The following is a 23,282-nucleotide window of genomic DNA, read 5'->3' as shown; positions in this document are numbered from 1 at the left end:
CTACCACCAACATGTCATCCACATACAACAACAAAATGATAAAATCATTATCTTCAAACCTCTTGTAGTATGTACGATGGTCTAAACTTAGTTTGTTGTATTTGAGGCTAATGATAAAGGAATCAAATCTCTTATACCAACACCTTGGCGCCTGCTTTAAACCGTATAGAGATTTGTTCAACCTGTAAACCAAGTTTTCTTGTTCTTCAAAGCCTTCTAGTTGGAGCATCATTTCATTCCTACTTAACAATAACCTTGTGAGCGGTGGAACTCACAGACAATACCCCTTCACATTGTTAGCATAGCCCAAGCACTTCATTCTTTCCCCAGTTTCCAGCTCTACTCATGCTTTGGTTTCCTTGAACTGGTAATAACAACACATTTGACTTCCTCTTGATGTAATATACCCACAAACTCCTGGAATAAACTTTGCTCCTCCTAGGAATAACTCCGGTGATTCCCTTACATCAGAATGAACCAAGTCTTCTTGTGTTTCCTTTTCTGGTAGTCAAACTTGTAAACTTCGATCTATGTTGTTGGCTTATCACACAGTGCTCGCATAAAGGTAAAACAATCTTCTTAAGCCCGAGTACAGATTACGTTCCGCCTTGCAAACTTCACTTTGACATATGTCTAAGTACGATGTCACGTCAAAATTTGCCATACAACCTTGTGAGGTTGATGCATCAAAGTTCTTTCTTCCACTCTTCTCGTGCCAACATTCTTTCTTGACATGCCCCCTTTTGTCACAATTGTAGCGTTTAAGATGCTTCTTACTTTGAGATCTATCATGGGACTGACTCCCACTAGATCCATATTTCGTTGATCTTCCTCTCATCATCACCAAAGCTTGTGTTTCTTTGAACTTTCCAGTATGTCTTCTTTGTTCCTTCGCTTGGATTATTCTTCAAGAATTGCTCCGACAACATCCTCAAAGTGTAGACAGCCTTCAGTATTATTATTCGTAATATTGATGATGAGTTGATCATACGAGTCTGGTAAACTCTGCAGTAGAAGCTCCGCGTGTTCATTTTCAAGTATGTTGAAATATGCCGCTGATAGTTGGGCAAACATAGTGTTCAGATGGTTGATGTGGTCTGTCACCGTTGTGGACTCACTCATCCGAAGAGTGTAGAGTTTCCTCTTCAAGAATATTCTTGTGTGAAGAGACTTCATCTCATAATTTTATGAGGGCATCCCAAATCTCCCTTGTTTCTTTCTCCGCCACACTGGATAACATTGAATCTACCATTGATAGGTGCAAATTCACGATGACGTTGTTGTCAACTTCTTTCCACTTCTGCTCTGTCATTTCTGCGGGTTTTCCTTCAATTGCAGCTATGCAATTGTCCTTTCTCAAAATTGTCTTTATCTTCAATTTCCACAACGAGAAATTGCAGAATACAAACCTATAGCACTGATACCACTATCAGTCATACAGCACAAGCACACACAACTTAAATAAAGAAGAAAAAATACTACCAATAGGCAAAAAAGGAAATTTTATACTAGTGGAAAAACTTTACATCACCTTTCTCTTCCTATACAAAACTTCTCAAAATTATGAAAATACAATAAATGAGAGAACAAAGGAGAAAATGAGATGTTTAACAAAGGGGGCAAGAGGTTTCTTTTATAGCCACCAAGCCATACCCCTTTACAAGTTCTCACAATGTGGGACTTTATTCCTCACAATAAGTAGGCATTGATTACCAATTACTATTCTTTTAAAAAACTTTGAATTGATGGGCTTCTCTTTCCTGGTTCAAATTATTCATAAATTCAAATTATTCAGAAATTAAAATTAATGTTATGCATAGACTTGGCTTTCCTTAAAGTTTTTTCCAATAATGATTGACATTTTAATTGTGATTTCCTTGGTTCATTCTAAAACTTACGACACTACATATTTAAAACGAGCAACCTTGTTAAATGCATGAGTGAGGCTTTGTTAATAAATTTTTATGTATGATTGGAAATTGATTTTTCCACCCAATTGTAATGTTGAAAAGTTCTAGAATACTCAAAATTTAGATTTGTGAATTGTAAAACCAGAACAATCTGTAATATATCTATATATTAAAAAAAAAGTATTCTAATATATTCTATATATTTATTCTAAATTATATAATTTAGTTTACATTTTCAAATATGAAAATATATTCTAGATTTTTATTTACGTAATTCATAAATTTATTTTAATTGTATAATCTACTACGCATTTTTGAATTACACAATTTGAAAATTTGAAAACATGTAAATTCAAAATATAGTTGTAAATTATGTAATAATCTATTTCATATGGTATAATCTATAATATATTTTTGAATTATATAATTTATAATACATTTCTAGATATAAAAATATATTTTAGATTGTCCAAACTAAAATAAATTTTTGAATTTTGGATTTATAATTTAAAATATATTCTTAAATTATTCAATCTAAAATATTTTCATTACATGGACAAATTGAATTTTTTAATTAATTAGTTAAAATATTAAACTCTCTTTTAAAATTCTAATCACTATATGAAAATGAATGCACTAGCCATGAGACTACCATGTTTTTGCATCTTTTCCATGTAGGATATAGGGCATCGTGGATGGTTTAGACAGGGTTTGATCCACGAATTCTGATTTATTCTTTGCACTCAAAGTCGTGAGCATCGGCTCCATCAATTGTAATTGGTTGGATCCAAAAGAGGAGAAACCAACGTTGCCGAGGCGTTTTCTCCAGGATGTAGATAGTAAGGGCTATTCTGATCAATGGCAGACATGAGTTGGTTTGGTAAATAAAAAAAAAATGAAAAGAAATCAAGAAGGGGCAAGAATCGAATGAATATCAAAGGCACAACAGAACTCTTCAATTGAAGAGTTTTGATACCATCTTAAATAATAAGAATCATCATTCAAACAAAGTATTGAGATTGCAGAGGAAGAAAAACATAAAAGCAAAAATAATTTATGTATTATCCCGATTCTGTATAATACAAATACAAATATTTATACATCAAAATTATAAAAAAATTAGTTATAATTCTATCTAATCTACCACCTATATAAACATAATAATAACAAACAAAAATTATAACAAGTAAGATTTTAAATCCAAACCAGATATTAAATCATAATAAATATTAAATCCTAATCTAACATAATATTGATGAGACTTTCCAGAGAGTATTGTTGGAGTAATACAATACTGGTCATACATTATTTTAATTCAAACATGTAAAAACAATATGTTTATAATTGTTTATATCATATTCAATTTTATTATTTTTGTTTAATGCAATACTTAAAAAATTTTGAACTAATATTGTTAGGCCTTTCATAATGTTATTGGAACAATGGGAACCTATCTCTCTCCATAAATCTCGTCCTCTTTTCCAAGAATTAGAACTGGAGTCATAAATCTATAAATCTTTAAGATAACTTTTCGCTAAATAAATCTTTTAAATAATTCTAATATAATTTTAAAAATTAAATTTAGTTTAATTTAATATTATAAAATCAACATGTAAAATAACATTTATATTTATTTATATAATATAAATTTATTTTATTATTAATTAACTGAAATTTTTAATATAAGATGGATTGTGTTGTGTAGAGTAAAAAGATGCATAAGAAAAAAAAAACTCAAAAACAACCGTTTATATAAATTATTTTTACAGTAAAAAGTTTCACAATAATTAATTATATTCTTTCAAAAGTAAAGATGGTCTTTATAATTCCATAATGTTCTTCTTATATTGATATGTACTGTCCTAATCTAATATATCTTCTCCTTAATCGATTGTGGAGATGTTATTTCTTCAACCAACACCTTGTCTATAGATCATGATTGATTCGTACTTTTCCCATTTTTCTACACTCAAATTATAATAATATAAATTATTATTTTATTATAATATAATATTTTACTAAAAAAGATAAATGTAAAGTGATTGTGTTGGAGAAAGGTGCTCACGTATATTTATTATGTAAGAAAAATTATAATCATTAACAACCACTTCTCAGTAATTGAAAATAAATGTTATTATCTTTTAATTTTGAAAAATAAAACATTATAATGTCAAAAATTCACTAATACAAAAATTACTTTTTATAATGAGATTTCGTATAAAAAATAGCGTGGTAACATTTTTATAATAAAGACAGAAACATTTTTATAATAAAAAAAAACTTTTTTTATCTATAAGTTATAATCTGTATAAAAAGTAATTTTTTATTTTCTTTATTTGTTGTAAACACTAAAACAGAAGGTTCTCTCTTATATTTAGGATTTTTTAGAAGAGCCGGAGCCTATAGAAAATCACTTGTCATCTTCATCTTCTCCCTTCTCACCTGCTACAACCTAATATTCCATCCAACCACCATAAAGTCCATACTTCATGGACAACCACAAGCAGCAACTACACGCCATTTGGAGTTCATGCCAAAAATATCAACTTGGTTGGACCAGATTGAAGCTTCACGACACACATGCAGTAGAAACGCGAGCTCCTCGCGACGTCACTTGAATCACCACACCCAAATCACCATGGATTTGCATCGTCAATGAGCCTTTCCCTCTTGCAAGAGACTTTCTCCTTCCCATTCTTTGATTCACGGCTCATCTTCTCCAACATCCCATCTCTTCTTTGACATGCCACAATCGAAGATGTAGTTCTTCATAATGTTGTTCGCCTTTGCCCGTCAGTGATTGTTTCTCTCTTTCTTTTATCTATTTTCTTTTTTTGTTGATTTCTGTGAATGAATGTGGGTGCTAAAATACAATGACCCGTTTGTTTAGAGAAACAAAATGCAATGATTGTGGTGCTTTCAAAGATACAAGACATTATAGAGCTATACTTGGAAAAGCTTGTAAAAATATGTAGTGGTAACTATGAAGGTGAGGATTTAAAGAAACAAAATATTGTGCCAAACAAATTTTAGTCCCCATTTATGTGCTGCTCTTCACCAATTTTAGTCTTTCTGCACACCCAACGAAACTCCTACGCAACAAAACCCCAAAACACTATTTTTCTATAACGATTGTACCTTTAACCGGTATAATAAGTGACACTTTCTATACTGGTATTAAAAGTCAATATTTTCTATACTTTATGTTTCTATACTGGTTGCAAAACTGGTATAAAAGGTCTTTCTTAATTGGTATAAAAATGTTTTTCTACACTATTTGCATGTAATACATTGTGGAAAGTCCCATAACACCTAGGACAAATAATGAAGTGGGTGATAATAGTTATATAAATTGACTCTAGGTCCATGGTAATTTGACACTTCAGTCAAAAATATTTTAAGCATGTAATTAAATTTTCTTATACTATTATAGTAAAGTGTTGTGAGGTTTAGGTTAAATTCTTGTTTTGGAGACTATGGATGTACTTGCGATCAAAGGGCGTGGGAGAGTGGTCTATGTATTATAAAATTTTTCACATAGTGTTATTCAATGACTGATATTAATAAACCTTGTGGTTTTTTCTCCGGTTTTGGAAATTCCACGTTATATTCTTGTGTAGATTTTCTTTTTATCTTATTTCCCTAGTAGTAGGGTAATTGTCAAGGGTAAAGATGTTGATGTTTTTCGTGATGCATTTTTTTTTCATTAGAGTAGTAGAAGAGCTTATGGTTCAATAGGATATTCTTAGTATGCTCTTTGGTTTTAGCGTAGTTTGATCTTCTATATCATAAAGGTTAATTCCTTGATGTTAGAGAATCATTATTGGTTTTTGAAGTACAATTTTATTTACAAGTTGTCAAATGTGACATATAAAAATTTTATGGAATGATCAATTTTGATTTGTGGCAAACTCAAGTCAAGGATGTGCTAATACAATTTGGATTACATGACAAGTGCATAGACATTAATGTATGGTTTGTGGTGCTTATACATGGGCATTGTTTAGCATTGATACAGGTGTGTAATGAAAGAGAATTCTTAGAATGGTTTAATATCAAGTGAGTAGGTAATTGTGCACATGCATTGTTGATACAAGTTGTGTGGTGATTACATATGGGCATTGGTTAGCATTGGTGCAAGTTTGTAATGAAAGAAAATTCTTAGAATGATTTAATTCCAAGTGAGTATACTCTTTATGGTGGAGTATGAATAATTGGTAGTGTAGACAATGGAGATAAAATGAAAAAAGATTTGTTTATTGTAAGCATTGTGGAGATTGTTTGATTGATGAAAATAATATATCTTGAAAAGTCTCACATCACCTAAGACAAACAATAGAATAAGTGATAATAAGTAGCTATATAATGGACTTTAAGTCCATATACTTTCACCACAGTAAAAAAAACACTTTAAACTTGTATTTGACTTTTTTTTTATTTATCGTGTAAATAAAGTGATGTGCAATTAAGGTTAAATTATTGCTTTGGTATGTCTACTTAAGGTCAAAGGACATAGAAAAGTGGATTATGGTCTATGTGTTGTAAAACTTTCTAGATACATTTTTCACGTTATATTCTTATATTTATTGTTTTTATCTTGTTTCGGTAATTCTCATACATAAAAACTTGCTTTACTGGTTAGCTTTAACATAATTTTTTTTTTCAATGTTCTTAAATTTAAACTTTAGTTGCAATTTTATATTTGATGTGTATTTTATTTACTTTCTAACATCTATTTCACTAATCTAACATGATTACTTTCTAACATCTATTTCACTAATCTGAGCAGTTATTTACTTACAATTTTCTTCAGTGTTCTACAACGTTTGTTCTAGTCATCTCAGTTCAATTTATAAGTTGTTTTCTTTCAAAAACAATTCTTTATAATTAAATCTTAAAAATTGTTACTTTTTAATTAATTTTGGCAACCATAAAAAAATCGGACATTTTTATTTAAAATATTATTGAATATAGAATGTTTTGATACAATATATTTTATCGATTCAGTTCGACACCATATATAAACATATTCAAATTAAGCTTTTGTAAGATTACTCACCTAAACAAAATATATTCACAAACCATTTGTCTTTCATTAATAAACTATGCATCGATATAAAAAGAAAAGAGAGAGAGAGAGTAAAAGAACACTTAGAAATTTGAGTGAAAAATAATATAACTAAATTTCACATTATATTTAGTTCAAAATCGTAATTGTATTATCTCAAGTTCGTTAATATAATAATGTTAGGAAAATTATCACATTCGAAATATTACCTTCATCAGTACATATAATTATTAAAGTGTCTCAGAAGAAAAACTGCATTTTAAATTCTCTCACATGGTTTAAAACCCAGAAAATATTTTATATATGCAAGAGAAATATTAAACAAATATATAAACATTAGAAATTGGATCTTCCATGTTTCTTCATATATACATCATTGTATGTGTTTGTGATGCATGCATGTCACAATTTTCCACGCACTTTTTTCTACTATTTCGTTGTTGACGCTGCTGTACAACGTATGCAAATGTTCCCATCTTTTTCTAAGTCTTTGATTTGTTTAATAATTGTGAGTAATAGGAATCAATGTTTTGCCTGCCCATGGAAATGGAAGATTATTTAATATAATGAAATTGATGTAAGTTTCTTCAGATACGTACGATCCTTTTTTTATGTACAAATTTAGGTTTAACTGGGGAAAAAATGGAACTCAATTCAATAGGACGAATGCTAGGAACCTTCGTAATGAAATTGATGTAAGTTTCTTCATTAACTATTTTATTTATTAATATATGTCACATCTTTCTATTCCAAAACATTTTTTATAAATAAATGGTAAAATATAAAAAATATCAGTTCTCGAATAAAATTTGTAAAAATAAGAAAACATTTATGTTATTGCGCGTCCTCGTCTTCGTCTTTATCTTCCTCTTTTTTCTTTTCTTATCAATCATCTTTTAGTATATTAAAAAATTCCAAATTTATCATTCGTTTATCTACAAATTTATCAACAAAAAATTTGTCCATAATTCAAATTACAAATTCTCAATGAATTCATTAACAACAAAAATATCTATTGATATTTAAATTCTAAAATCTATCAATAAAAAATTATCAGTTATTACAAAAATTATTGTAATGATTATTTTATCAGATTTTACAAATCACAATTCATATAAATTATAATCATTAAATTCTTTATTAAATATCTATTTTGAGGCTTAAGGTGAACGTAATCGTGAAAACGCACATAACATAATTATAGTGAGACTTAATTTTTATAAATATTCATACATGAAACATTCTTCACTTCCTTTTCTCGTCTGAAATGACGTTACACAACACTTGATCATAAATATTGATCAAATAATTGTCATTGCGAATGCAGTGACCACGAGACCCAAGTGCAATGGCAGTACGGTCAAGGACAGTGTTGATGAGATACATAAGTTCTTATTTGGATCCATCAGTAAAATTTATATTAATTTATTTATAAATTAAAATCGATAGGTAAAAATACGTGTATAACAATAAATTTACCTACCAATCAAAATTAATAGATAAATATAAGTATGTAATGCTCAATTTACCTACTGTTTCTATAGATTGGGACAGGGAAGATTTTTCTCAGCTCTCCTGTTTGGACAAACGTTTACTCTCTTCTATCTGTATAAACGTTTGCTCTCTTGGTGACCGATCGATTTGAGGGAGTGACCACCGACAGAATACACTCCTACGTTTAAGTTGGAATTTTTTTCTGGAGGTCTAAAGCAATTCGATTAGGGAAAAGTAAAGTTTAGCTCTAAATTAAATCTCTATTTATAGAGTTTACTATAATCTGACAAATTAATTTATAGCTCTTAATTGTCATTAATATCAGTTTTAACTCGTCATCAATAGTTGTTATAGTATTGATTACGCTTTAACTCTGTCTAAATGTTGTCGTGACCGAATGACTATGAAGTCATTTTACATAACCCAACCGTTCAATTTATTCAACTCAGTACACAATCATACCTGACTGAGCGGGTCTAACCCTATAATAACACCTACAAATTATAAATAATACAAAAAAGTTGTATGTAATGTTGAATTTACTTACATATATTTTTATCCATATGTAAAATCAATTAATAAATGATGATTTTCGGAAACTTATATTAAAAAATAAAACGTTTTTAAATATAAAGATCAATAAATTTATTTAGCCTGGAGAAGAAAAAACTATATTATTTAAGACATTTCTTTTATAAAAATGATAAGATTATTTATACTTATGGTGGGTGCAACCAGGGTCTTCCTTACCTGAGGAGGGTTTATGCAGCAAATCATATGCTGTCGAGAGTTGCTTAGATAAGATACACTTGGAAGCATCCTTAATGTGCTTTTCTTAAATCATGCAAACTGCTTTTGTATTCGTTCCATTTATTCTTCCAACAAAGCAAAAAGCGTTTTTCTTCTCTTCTTTTCTCAACATTATATTTTAAACTACTTATTACACATCTTATAACTTTGATTCACGCTCCTTCAAACAAAACAAACCAATGTACAATTCAAACAAATGAATGTTTAAGGAACAATCATCGTATACAAATATAACTATATATATATATATATATATATATATATATATATATATATATATATATATATATATACGTATTCCAATGGAATTTAAGGGTTATTTTAATCCTCATCGAATAATGTGCGATTTCTTCTATATACTCATAATTTATTTTATATTTTACACTTTCGTTCCTTCGAAATGCTGCTCATATCTTTTATTTGTATATAAGCATTCCTATAAAAGAGACGAGTTTGTTAGACAACGTTAATATCGTATTATGATTGATATGGTCATGTAATTTTTTATAAACATTTTTATAAGAAAAAAAAAAGAGATATTAGATTGATATTTCGCTAGTTCGTTTAAGGTGAAATGTTAAAAAAAAAATTAATGTATGGTTTTCGAATAAATGAATTTGCTCCCAAAAAAAAAAAACTAACAATAATATTTACTAAATAATAAATTGGATTCTCCTCATTCTTTTCTTTAGTTTTTTTATTTCTATCATAAATATTCTTGAATCAAAGATTATATTTAATTGTAGTACAATATAATCACTAATCTAACCAGTTTTTACTTGTAATAAAAATCAAGCACATATTTCTTTAAAATAAACCATTCCCGCCAAATATAAGCTCGTGATACTTAACCATTAATTAATCTCTCAAGATTGCATCATCTTTATTATTTATTCCAAAATAAGAATTAAAAATAGCATATCCATCTTTATTGTCCTTCACAATACCATGAAAAGGCCAAAAAGCTTTACCTAACCATGACATATTCCTAATCGTACTTTTGTGAGTACTTGTCTTGCTCACAACACTTGTCGCAATTTTAGTGAAAAACTAATTAATTAATTATGAATACACGTTGAATCTAGGGTTTGGAAACTTTCTTAACCACCAATTTTTCTGACCTAACTTTTATTTTTGCATAACTGAGGAAGGTTCAACTATTCTATCGAGATTGAAAAATGTGTGAGACAAGGAAATGTTACCATCTCGCACCTCTATTCAGAAAATTTTTCAGAATTTAATTTTCGATTTCACCATTCAATAGTGATATAATTAATTCTTATAAACTAACATGTGAACAAAAATATATATCTGAAAAACCATGTCTCCAGAACAAAATATCTTTGATTTAGCAGAAAACAAGTCAGGAGTATTGGTTGGTTAGAAAACTGGATGCATCAGTATGATTTTATGTATATAAAGAGAGACTTAGATTCCAAAAAGTATAATGTGCTACTTTTATTTATTTTTAAATTAAACACCTTCATATAAATTTCAATTATTTTCATATCTCTCAGTCTATTTTGTTCACTCTGTTATCATTTTTATACATTTCGCTCTACACATTCTTTTTCTATCACTCTTCCAAAAGCTAGAAGTTGTAGTATTTAGTTATGAATGTGATAAAATACCCCAAATATAAATAATATATATATATATATATATATATATATATATAAGACTATAAACAGTCATAAATCGTAAATTTGTAAGTCCCAGTAGCAAGATTTATGGAAAGGAATAAGAAAATAAAGCAACCTTTTAATTTATGAGAAAGAATTACAAAAATTAAAGATTTATTGAAGAAAATTATTTATATTTTTTAAAATAAAAAATAATGATTTCAAAATTTTGTAAGAAATGACAATTAAATAGACATATTTTATATAAATAAACTGATTTTTATTACACTATATAAGAATTAAAAAAATTAAAATTTTATAATATGAAAAAACCAAAACTAACTCACTACAAAAATAAACTAACATTAACTATGACATAAATCCGTCGAAAACAGTCAAAATTCGTTAATATTCGTTATTTTTTGATGGATTCTCGACAGCCTAATATCTATTTATAAAAACATTATTGATAACAATTATTGATGAACACAAACCATCGGTAATTATTGATGGATAAATCCTTCGATAATGGTTGTGGCAGATTCAAATGTAATGTTATGTTGGTTGTTTATCCCACAATCACACAATCAAAATTGGTCATTCAAAAATATGTACACACAATCACACCTGGTCATTCAAGGTTAGAGGTAGGAGAGATAGGATGGCATCTTTAAGAATATTTATGTAGTCTTACAAAGGTTTAAATTATGTGGGACTAGATGCAGGCTAGGTGGTGTGTGTTATTCAAGTATATGAAGCATATGTGTGTGATGGTGGTCTATAGAGGATGTTGTTAGCTGTAAAACCAACGGCAAGTGCACCGGTCGCAGCGTAGCAAGTGATAAATATCGTTCTCTCCCAAGGGACTTGTGCAACACATGACAATTCTTCCTTTTGTAACTCAATTAGACATCAAAGTGTACAAAAAAACACAAGAAACTCTTTTTGGTATTTTATCAAACAGTTTGTGTGCAAGGAATTTAACATAGAGTATTTACAATTTGTTAAAACTAGAATTCATCCATTTCATTCTCATGCATTTAAAAACATCTCAATTCCATCCAATAGGTGTTCAATTTCAGTTCTAGGTTCAATTCATATTTCTTAATACATCAAGAACCAAAATTCATGCATGGGTGATCAATCCAAAGCAAGCATTAAGCATAGAAATCGAATACTAACATGAATTGAAACAACATATATCATTAACATCACAAAATACATAAGAATTCCATGTTTTACAGCTAATCTCAACAAATAGGAAAAGCCCTCCATGGTGGAGAACTTAGGGTTCTACAAAATTGAAGAGATAAGGAAGAAATTGAAACCATAGAAGTGTGCATAGCCTTTCCCAAGGTTCTTTGCACCTACTCCATGCTCCAATTGCGCTTCCCCTTCCCCTTCGCATCTCCATCTCTAATTCGTGACCCATCTTCTTCCTCAACCCAAAAGGGGCAAAATCACCATTGATGCGCAAGTTTTTTGCGACCAGTGCGCAAAAACTAGCATCCAGCCCCCCTCCTGGGACGCCCAGGCACAACTGGTGCGCAGAAACTGGCGCTCAGCCCTCTTTCTAGGGCGCCCAGCTCGAGCACACCAGAAATCAGCTTCTATGCAGGTGGCGCTCAGCCCCCCTGAACCAGGGGGCCCGGCCTGATTTTTCAACATTGCATCATTTTCACTTTTTCTGCAGATCTGCTTGCTCCAAAGGTGTCCAACATGGGAATTTACTTCAAATTGATCTTTCATTGTCCCAAAACATGTTCCCTTGATTTATTGCTTGTCTTCCTCCACTAGAATTGCTTCCTATTCATTTATTTCACACACTCAAACAAAGAGATTAGAGGTAAAAACAAACATATACTAAATAAAACATAAGAAACTAGAAAACACACTAAACTTGAGGATAACACAAGGTAAAAGCGATGAAGGGGTTGATTTATTCACAAAATATATACACAAAAACACGTAAAATCAACCGTTATCAGATGTACATTGTATTTTGTGATAGATCCATTAGTGGCCAGGTTCTATGGTTAATATGTATAGGGGTTGTGCTTATGGTGGCCACAGTCTACCTTGTATGCAACTTTTACCAAGATAAAATTTGACTATTTGTAAAACGTCTATTAGGTCAATAATTTGGTTATTTACAATGTTTATAAAAGGTTAATTCATTTAAAGATTGATCTTCTATGGCCATTGTAAGTTGTTGGTCAGATATAGTTTGTACAGGGCATCAGGTAAAGGTATCATATGTGATAACACATTGTTTAGGATATTACTTATAAGAATGGTTTGGAAGAGGGGTGATGATGAACTGGACTTATCCATAGGTGACAGAGGAGGTGAGAATTCCTCAATAATTTTGTCTGATTTCTTTGTCTTGCTACAGATGGGCAAGCTCACCCTATTCGAAGGGAGTTTATAATTTCTTGATTAGTTGCCCCCTATAGTGGTTTGATCGACTTCATCAGGATTTCTAGGAGAATCCTTAGTTGTTCTTGATTTTTGAATTTAAACATTTTTCCTTGGTTCCTTATGTCTCAATTGTTCATAGTAACTATTTTTTTCCTTCCAATCTTCCTACTCTTTCACACTCAATATGCCAAACAATACAACACATTTTAGCTCTACCTTGGCCACTCATTGTGTTTGTTTATCACATTCTTATTTCATACTACTTTCTAAAATAAAAAGTTAGGCACCCAATGTAGAAGATCAAAAACCAAAACAATGAATCAACAGTTTGAAAACCAAGGACTAGGCGTTAGGAGCATTCCCTCTGCTTCTAATTTTGGTCTTCAGTTAACAGAGTAAGACCCCTACACAACAACTAAATGGAGCACCCCACCTTACTTTCTATATGATCAAGGCATAATATTCAATGTAATGCCATGTTCAAAGAACACAAATAAAACAATTGCATAATCAAAACAAACACATTGTTCAATCACTACAAACACATTAAATTCATTAAACATAACCAACAACCTATGGGCACAACTACTGAACAAAATCAGTAAAATCATCCAACCCAACCAAACACAAAATTAGAGCAAGACAGAGAAAGGGAACAATGACCACACCTACTCACTCAACGAGCCTCACTAGAGTTTCGATTGTCCACGAATTGAAGGAATGAGGCAATAGAGGGCTTTGCAACGGAGACTCTACAAAGGGACGAAGGAGGACGTTGCGGGAACACAAGGTGGTGGATGGCAGGGACATTGCCACATAAGGCAGTAAGGCTCGCACAAGCTTCATTCTCTCTTTCGCACAGGGACACAATGTTCTTCTCTCTCTTTCGTACAAAGAGAGAGAAAGTGGTGACCTACAAAATTTTTATACGAGTTTACTAATACACTTACCGACGGTTAGGATCCCTCGATAATGACTCACATCTTTATCGAGGACATTACTAGTGAATATATTCATTGGTAAGTTATAAGTTATGATCCATAGGGAAATCCATCGTTAATGTGTATTACCGAAATATTAGTATCGGTCAAAAATAAGCATTTTTATTGTAGTAAGTCATTTCTATATTTAAACTAATTTATAACTTTTATCTTTCAAATCTTAATTAGCTATATCAATTGGATCTTTCCTGCATTGCAATTCTATTAGTGGAGTCTTCTCATTAGTAAAATTAGTTTATGAAACATTAATTATTAATAACATATACACTAAATTCACATAAGCACAATACTTTGGAGGACTCAACTAATACAATGAGAATTGAAACCCAAAATCACATTTTGATATCTATAGAACCCTGGAATAATTCCAACTTAAAAAACTAAAATAAACTAATTAAAAAATCAAAACTAAAATTATGCAATAATAATAATAATAATAATAGTAAATAATATATAAATCTTAAATAGGAAGTTTCTTCTGCTATATGCACGTATGTGTATGGAGAGATCCAACTGAGGAAGGTGTTTGCTGTAATCTCACATTCTTAATTCAATTAATTATGGAATTCTATTCAACTTTCTAAAGTTTTTTAATCTTTTTTTTTTTTATCAATTCTAAAGTTCTATTCATCTTTTTTTTTTTATCAATTCGGAAATTATATAGCATCTCCAATGCACCGATTCCTCCACTATATATATGTGATAACTGCTTAGTAAGAATTTATTTTAGTAATAACTAGGTTTTTTGTAGTACTAGGGTATGTTCTTTTTTAACACACTTTTTTGACTTGTTTTTTGTTCTTATTAGTTAAAATTGATTCAAAACCACAGAAATCGGGGAGAAAAGTATGAAATCCACGAAGTTTTATACATGATAACCATTAAACATTAGATTATAGGGAAGAATATAAATTATTATGATTTGTGTGTGTTTATAGTTGTCGAGATGAAATATATAGTAGCATAGTTTAACTGAGGAAGGTTCCAACTGTGAACAAGACAAAACTATGATACTCGTAAATGCTTCATTATTTTGCTCTTGGATATCCCCAAACCACTCCTATAAAAACCATCACTTCTCCAGTCATCTTTCAACACCAAAAAGGTATCACATTTCTATCTTCTTACCTTAAATTTCTTCTATTATTTCCATGCACTGTGATCATCGTCTTATATATTTCTTCTCTGTTGTCATTATTAATGTCAACATTCAACATTAATATTATCGAATGATGTCAAACACAAATTATGATGTTATTATATATACTTCTGCAGATTCTTGTCGTTGAGGATTTTCTCCCTCTGAGATCAATTTGTTCAAACACTTCTTCTGCATAGTTTTTTCACTTCTGCTGTGAGTTCATCAAAATTCATTAATGGAAGAGAATGGTAGTTCCAATGAACCAAACAACAACTCAAACTGGCCTCTCTTCATTTTCTTCAAAGGTGCAAGGTATGATACTATATTCAGAATTTTTATATATATACAAGGTTCTGAAACTCTTCAATATACTAATCAGACACACTATTTTGTCGACTGAAGTTTATTATAAATATCTTAAAGAAATGTTGTGTTCTGGAATTTTATTATTTGTTTGAATAAGTTTTAGCAAGTGTTCGGTGAAAAAGTTAAAAGAGTTTCAACGAATAAATTTAACAATATGATTATAATATATATTAATATTATTGAAAGTTCATTTACTTTGTTATGCATGTAGCATCATATATTCGATATATGGGGACAAGTCTTTGACCTATGGTTACATTACATGTGAAAGCTCTTATCTGATAAGCATTAATGTAGTTTTATAAATGAAGTATAGTTAATAATAATGTATTCTTTGATTCTGCTAATTAATTTAATTAATTAATTTAAATATAGGCATGTTTTCAAGCTGGATGCACTTTCTCGGGAGTTATTAGGGATTGCCTTTCCCTCAGCACTAGCCGTTGCAGCTGATCCACTTGCTTCTCTAATTGACACAGCATTCATAGGCCACTTAGGTATTTATTTATTATATATATATATATATATATATATATATATATATATATATATATATATATATATATATATATAAGTATGTATGTATGTATTATAGCCTCTTCAATGCACATTCAACCATCCATATGGTTATGAGTAGCCAAATGGGTTAATAGGGAGTTAGATCAAAAAATCATATTCAATTCAAATCTCTAAATAAATGTCAACTTTGTAAGAGTATTTTCTTTTTTCTCAATTTTCTTCGGATTAGTTCAATGAAATTAAAGGAGATTTTATTTTAATTTGGATTTTAAATTTAACATATAAACGGGTTAGTTTTTTAACTTATTATATCAGCTCTTTACAAAATATTTATTTTATATACACTTTTAGAAGGTGTGAAAAGTATACATTCTCAGATATGTGAGGAGTTATTTTCTAATCCTATTACAACTTCCATTTTACCTTCTTTTTTTTTTTTAAATATTCCTAGAATTATAAAACTTAAAACTACTTTTTTGTTTGAAAAAACTGTGAATAATATTTTTTGCCGAATGTGATTCCTGAAAATTTAACTTCTTATACAAATTATTCCTGGTGATATATATACCTTACTGTGGTAACTTAATTAATTAATCATGAGTTCATTACAAATATAACATAAAATCATAATCATAAGCTTAATTATTAATTCCTTATAATTTGAATCATTTGACTTTTTTTTTCTCTCTTGAAGCTAACATTTTGTTTTGATGTGTTCAGGACCTGTGGAACTTGCTGCTGCAGGAGTTTCCATTGCTTTGTTCAACCAAGCTTCAAGAATCACCATTTTTCCTCTTGTGAGCATCACCACTTCGTTTGTGGCTGAGGAAGATACTCTTGAAAAGCTGAATGTTCAAAATGGTAACAAATTAAAGCTCAAAGAAGTGATTATGCCAGAAGATCAGATGCTTCAAGACTTGGAAAAAGATACCCTCAAAGAGAATATTAAAACTTCAGCAAAACCTGTGATTGGAAAACGTGAATTAAAGGATCTCGAAGTGAAAAGTTTTGGATCTCAAGCTGTGGAAAATAATAATGCTACAACGGACAACAACGACATAGAAACTGGAGATGGTAATTTTTCTCTTTTCTCTCCTAATCCCTTTTTATTATTTTCAAATATCAAGAAAATATTTTAATTTTTATTTTATTATATATAGATCTCAGCAAATTTTCCTAGATTAACCTCTAATTATGATTATGATATCATGTTAAGAAATGAATTCTAAATTTAATTCAATCTTACAAAACTAATTTATAAAATAAAATAAACTGACGTTACGAAACCTCCCACTTGTATACACTAAAGTGACGTTATATCACATGTTTACATAAAACTTTCAACAAATAATAATATAAAATTATTAAAAATCTAGATTTCAAAACTATAAATTAATATAGATGATTACATTATATGTTTGATAAAATAACGAGTAAACGTATATGATAAAATAATTGATACTTGAAATGTTTAACTTATTTATGATTAGTTATATATGTCTATAGTGTTTAAATATAAGTCTCATTATATTTAAAATAATTGATACTTGAAATGTTTCACTACTTTTCAGAAGGCAACAAAAGTATCTGCAAGTCTTCGTGGATTACTAAGAGTAAGGAGAAAGTTGTAAAGAAGAAGAGACGTATTGCTTCAGCATCAACAGCACTACTTTTTGGCACCATCCTTGGTCTTATTCAAACTGCTGTTCTTATATTTGCAGCAAAACCTCTCTTACGCGTTATGGGTGTGAAACCAGTAAGATTATTTCTTTATCTAATCTTCTATGTTATATGTGAAAAGGGTCTAATTTTTTTTTTCATGCGTGCATTTATAAGTTAAAAAAATGTATGATGTTCATCCTGTTCATGGTTAATCACAGTGAATTTGTTTGTTTGTTTAGGATTCTCCAATGCTAAATCCAGCAGAAAGGTACTTAAAACTGAGATCGATTGGAGCACCTGCAGTGCTTCTCTCCTTGGCCACGCAAGGAATCTTTAGAGGGTTTAAGGATACAAAAACTCCATTATATGTCATAGGTAGGTTGAAATTATACAAATGCATGCATATACATATTATATATGCTTTTTGTTTTACTAAATCTGATACATAAATTAAGGAAATATGTAAATTTGAAAAAATTACAAAAATAAACAAGTAGTTCCTATAAGAATTCAAATGACGTAGTCATATGAAGTACTCTGACAACGTTGAAAAATGAAAGTTGTCCGCCTATGCAACGACTTCAATTTGATGTAATCGATTATAATGCATATATAATCGATTACATTCATTATAAAAATTCAAACTAGCATCACACTTCATATTAACACAGGTAGACATTCGGCCAAGGTCTGACATATCTTGACTAAGATATGATACAACACGGTCGAAGTCTGACACAATCCAACCAAGGTCTAACATAGGTTGACCAAGGTTTGATATGGTTCGGCCAAGGTCTAGCACAGTTTGATCAAGGTCTGAAAGTGTAATATCACATGGAAACGGAGTGAATCTTTTCATTTTTTACATGAAAACAAGCTGATGACGGCCTATCCAGCACACACAAGGCTAAAAAGGACTGAAACAGACTGTCATCTGGGTTATTTTAGATTTTGGCGGAGTTGTTTCATATATTGGTCGAGTTGTGTAAAACCTTGATCGAGTTGTGCCAAACCTTGACCGAGTTGTATCAGACCTTGGTCGAACTGTATCATAATTCAACCGAGCTGTATTAGATCTTCGCTAAGTTGTGTCAGACTTTAACTAGACTGTCTAGCTGTATTAACATGAAGTGTGGTACGAGTTTGAATTGTTGAACGTAATCAATTACATAACATTAAAGTTGTTGCAGATGTTGACAACTGTCACTTTTCAATATACGACTTCTTCACTTGAAGTGGTGTAAAGACCACACGACTTGTCAATTTTTATAATTTTTTTAAAATTTGTTTATTTTTATAATTTATGTATCAAATTTGCTTACATAGATAAATATATATATATATATATATATATATATATATATATATATATATATATATTTATATATTATATTTTTATATATTTATATTTTTATATATTCATAAGTATACAATCTCCTCTATCCTAACTCGATTTGTTATTGGTTGGTTTTATTTAGTTTTGGGATATACATTCAATGTCATCTTGGACCCAATTCTTATTTTCACATTGAAATTAGGCATCAACGGTGCAGCCATTTCACATGTTCTTTCTCAGTAAGTCTAATAGTTTGTTTGAATTTGAATACTAATCGTTCATCATATTTCGTGTTCTTACAAAACTGTAACACTTGCAGGTACATGATGGCAATCACTCTCTTACTGATATTAATGAAAAAAGTGCATCTCCTACCTCCAAGCATAAAGGATTTGCAGATTTTTAGATTTCTTAAAAATGGTAAGGCCATGTTGAGATTGCATATTCTTAATATTATTGGAGTAAAAGAAAAGCAAAACATTAAGAAAAAATACATAGAAACTAAACAGAAAACAGCATGATATATATACCTGTGTCAGAATATAGGTTAATCTGAAGAAGAAGCAACTGGTACTGCATAAAACTGTCACTTATTTTTCTTCATATATTACATTATTGAATGATATAGTTGATATGTTTTATTTTTTTTTTTAAATTTCTATGTTGCAGGAGGTTTGTTGATGCTGAGGGTGATAGCAGTGACATTTTGTGTTACCTTGGCAGCGTCATTAGCAGCAAGGCTTGGTTCAATTCCCATGGCTGCATTTCAGACATGCCTGCAAGTCTGGTTGACATCATCTCTTCTTGCAGATGGTTTAGCTGTTGCTGTTCAGGTAATAGTGTATAATAAATTTGTTTATATTATATATAGATTGGGAACATTTCATCTTTATATTTTACTTTTGTTTTTTATTTATAAAGTACAAAATATTGTAGTATTTAAATTCTGTAAATCTTTGCAAGTATTCACATGCATAGATATGGGCAATCTTGAAATTCAATGAACCTATCAAGTAAGCAGTTTAAATAAAAAACTAACAAAGAATAGAAAACTGGTGAAAAAAATAAGAACAATTATTAATTACTGGTGAAAATTGAACAAAAGCAGTTTTTTGTGAGTCAGGAAAAATGTTTGATAAAATATCATTTGTTTATTTGTCATTCGTTTTAAATATTAAACACATTATTATTAGTAAATATTTATTTTAAATCTTTCTGTACTTTTTATATGTTAATAACGTATAGAGTTATAATTAATATTAGTTTTTAATATTATAACTAAAATTATAATATTATGAACTTTACTATTATTTAATTATCATCGTTACGTTTTATTAAGGTTTAATGTCTTAATAGATCCCTATTTTCACCCAGAATTTCAAATAGGTCCCTTTCTTTTTCGGCATCTCAATTGAGTCCTTATTTTTGTAAAATTGAATCAAATAGGACCTTTCCGTCAAATTGAAATGACGCCGTCATTATTTTCACCCATAAATAAAACATATTCTTCTTAACGGCGTCATTTCAATTTGACGGAAAGGTCCTATTTGATTCAATTTTACAAAAATAAGGACTCAATTGAGATGCCGAAAAAGAAAGGGACCTATTTGAAATTCTGGGTGAAAATACGACCTATTGAGACATTAAACCTTTTATTAATTATCCTGAACTATCAAATCATAAAACAATATTGGCTGGTTAATAACTAGTTCAAAAAAGTTAAATCTGTGCAATAAATTAAATTGAGATAAACAAGACTAATGAGTTTCCCTTCTTGACAGGCAATTCTAGCTTGTTCATTTGCTGAAAAGGACTATAAGAAAACAACAGCAGCTGCAGTAAGAACACTGCAAATGAGTTTTGTTTTAGGAACGGGTCTCTCTCTTGCTGTTGGACTTGGATTGTACTTTGGAGCTGGAATATTCTCCAAAAATGTTCATGTTGTGCATTTAATTAAACTAGGCATCCCGGTAATAAATATTATTTAACAATAATTATCTATGATATATTTATGTTTTTCAATCATAATTATCTAATTTCCTTCATATAATAATAATCTTCAGTTTGTGGCTGCTACTCAACCAATCAATTCTTTAGCCTTTGTGTTTGATGGAGTCAACTATGGAGCTTCTGATTTTGCATACTCAGCATGCTCTCTCGTAAGTTCACACATGCCATTTTTTCATTCTTTGTATTTTTATTCGTTGAAAGTCTCGTATCGACTAAAAATAAAACCAATTTATATTATATAAGTGAATACAAACCTAATCTTACCACTTAATTTTATGAAATTAAATTAGACTTAAAGTTTACTTATTAACGTTATCCAGATATATTGATGATGGTTTATATTGAATATTTATCGATTAGTGATAATTTTAAATCCAATATATAAGTTATATACAAATTATATATTATAAATTAATTTTATATGATTCAATTAAATTTAAAATTTACTTTTTAATATGATATCATAATCATATTAAAATTTATTATACCAAATACTTTGTTATTTATAAGGTTTATTGTTTCTGTTTAATGGAGACTGTCTATAAATATTTAGTGTTACATTTAAGATATAAGTATAAGATGTGAAGGAGTTATTAGAAATAAAATTAATCACAAATATAAGTGAAAATCTTACGTTATTTTGTAAATTTAAATTAAAGATAAAGTTCATTTTTAATAAATTTCTTTGTTTGCAGGTGGTGGTTTCCATAGTAAGTGTAGCCATAGAATTTCTTCTCTACAGGACCAAACATTTCATTGGGATTTGGATTGCATTAACCATATATATGACTCTTCGAATGATGGCCGGTGTATGGAGGTAATTAAACTTTGCATGTTGTACACCATTTTCGTACTGCTTTAATTTTCATGATACTATAACTTTTCTTGCAGTAAACATAAGTATGCAAATTTTAAAAAAAAAAGGAATTTAATCACACTTTGTGATATACAGAAGAACTGTTACACAAAATAGAAGTAAAAAACTTCAATATTTGTTAATAGTAATAATAGCATTATCTAAAATGTATATATATATACAAAAACCTAATTGGTTGGATCGTGTGATAATTGCACATGCAGGATGGGAACTGGGACAGGACCATGGCGTTATCTCAGAGGTTGTTCATTGACTTAGCACATATTATGTAATGACCAGACAAATTTTGTTGTCGAGATCTGATTTCATATCACGTTCTCACTTTCCCCTTATACATAGGAACTTCATTATATATTTTTGTAATACATCTAGGTTTGCTTCATTCACACTTATTTTTTTCCTTTATTAATACATCATTGCTTCGTATACACGTTATATATATCATGTTGTGGTTTTCAGAAGATTCCTAGTCATATGTTGTGTTTTTTCATTGCGTAAAATTTCAGAGTCTAAAGAATAAAAAGTGTCCAAAAATTAGGCATTATTATGCAGAATAAAATATCTTTAGACATTATTATGCAGTAACAGAATAAAATATCTCTTTAATTTACTCAATCACTCGGCACCTCAAAGTAGCCTAATAATTTTCTACTTGGCCACTCAACTACTTGACACCTTAGTGTTGTTTGACAACATTATACAAGATCAATCAACTACTCAACACCTCATAGTCTAACAACATTTTACATGATTAATCACTCAGTGACCTTGCTTGACACAATTCTACAAGGTCATTTAACCACTCCACACCTCGACGTTGCTTGACAACATTTTACACGGTTACTCGACACTTTGTGCCTCAACTACTCAACACATGACTACTCGACCTCTCAGTCTCTTAGCAAAAGAAACCTTAAAACCAATTCTTCTAACCAAGAAAATCTCGACATAAATACATTTTCAACCTCACGAACATTGTCATTACACTCTCTCAACCTACATGACCAAATGTTATAAATAAATAGACATGAGGCAGAACTCGTGA

General features: G+C 29.8%; 1 protein-coding gene across 2 annotated transcripts; it reads left to right on the top strand.

Annotated features, from left to right (window-relative positions):
* The first annotated feature begins 15,564 nt into the window (after nucleotides 1-15,564).
* Nucleotides 15,565-22,676, top strand: LOC148202625 (protein DETOXIFICATION 43-like). 2 transcript variants are annotated; one of them, XM_088110481.1, is made up of 12 exons: nucleotides 15,565-15,779; nucleotides 16,209-16,330; nucleotides 17,073-17,426; nucleotides 17,927-18,108; nucleotides 18,254-18,389; nucleotides 19,493-19,589; nucleotides 19,670-19,770; nucleotides 20,020-20,183; nucleotides 21,132-21,320; nucleotides 21,414-21,509; nucleotides 22,056-22,177; nucleotides 22,441-22,676. In XM_088110481.1, the coding sequence occupies exons 1-12, from the start codon at nucleotides 15,703-15,705 to the stop codon at nucleotides 22,493-22,495; spliced, it is 1,695 nt and encodes a 564-aa protein (XP_087966607.1). In that variant the 5' UTR covers nucleotides 15,565-15,702; the 3' UTR covers nucleotides 22,496-22,676. The 2 variants fall into 2 exon arrangements, with proteins under 2 accessions (XP_087966607.1, XP_087966606.1); XM_088110480.1 differs by having other exon boundaries at nucleotides 15,566-15,779; nucleotides 17,924-18,108.
* The last annotated feature ends 606 nt before the right edge of the window (nucleotides 22,677-23,282 follow it).

The sequence above is a fragment of the Vigna umbellata genome, chromosome 3 (assembly GCF_029865625.1).
Source record: "Vigna umbellata cultivar VRB3 chromosome 3, Vumbellata_1.0, whole genome shotgun sequence".
NCBI classification, from domain to species: Eukaryota; Viridiplantae; Streptophyta; class Magnoliopsida; order Fabales; family Fabaceae; genus Vigna; species Vigna umbellata.
The sequence above is the reverse complement of the archived record's forward strand: the minus strand, read 5'-3'. Positions and strand labels throughout refer to the sequence as shown.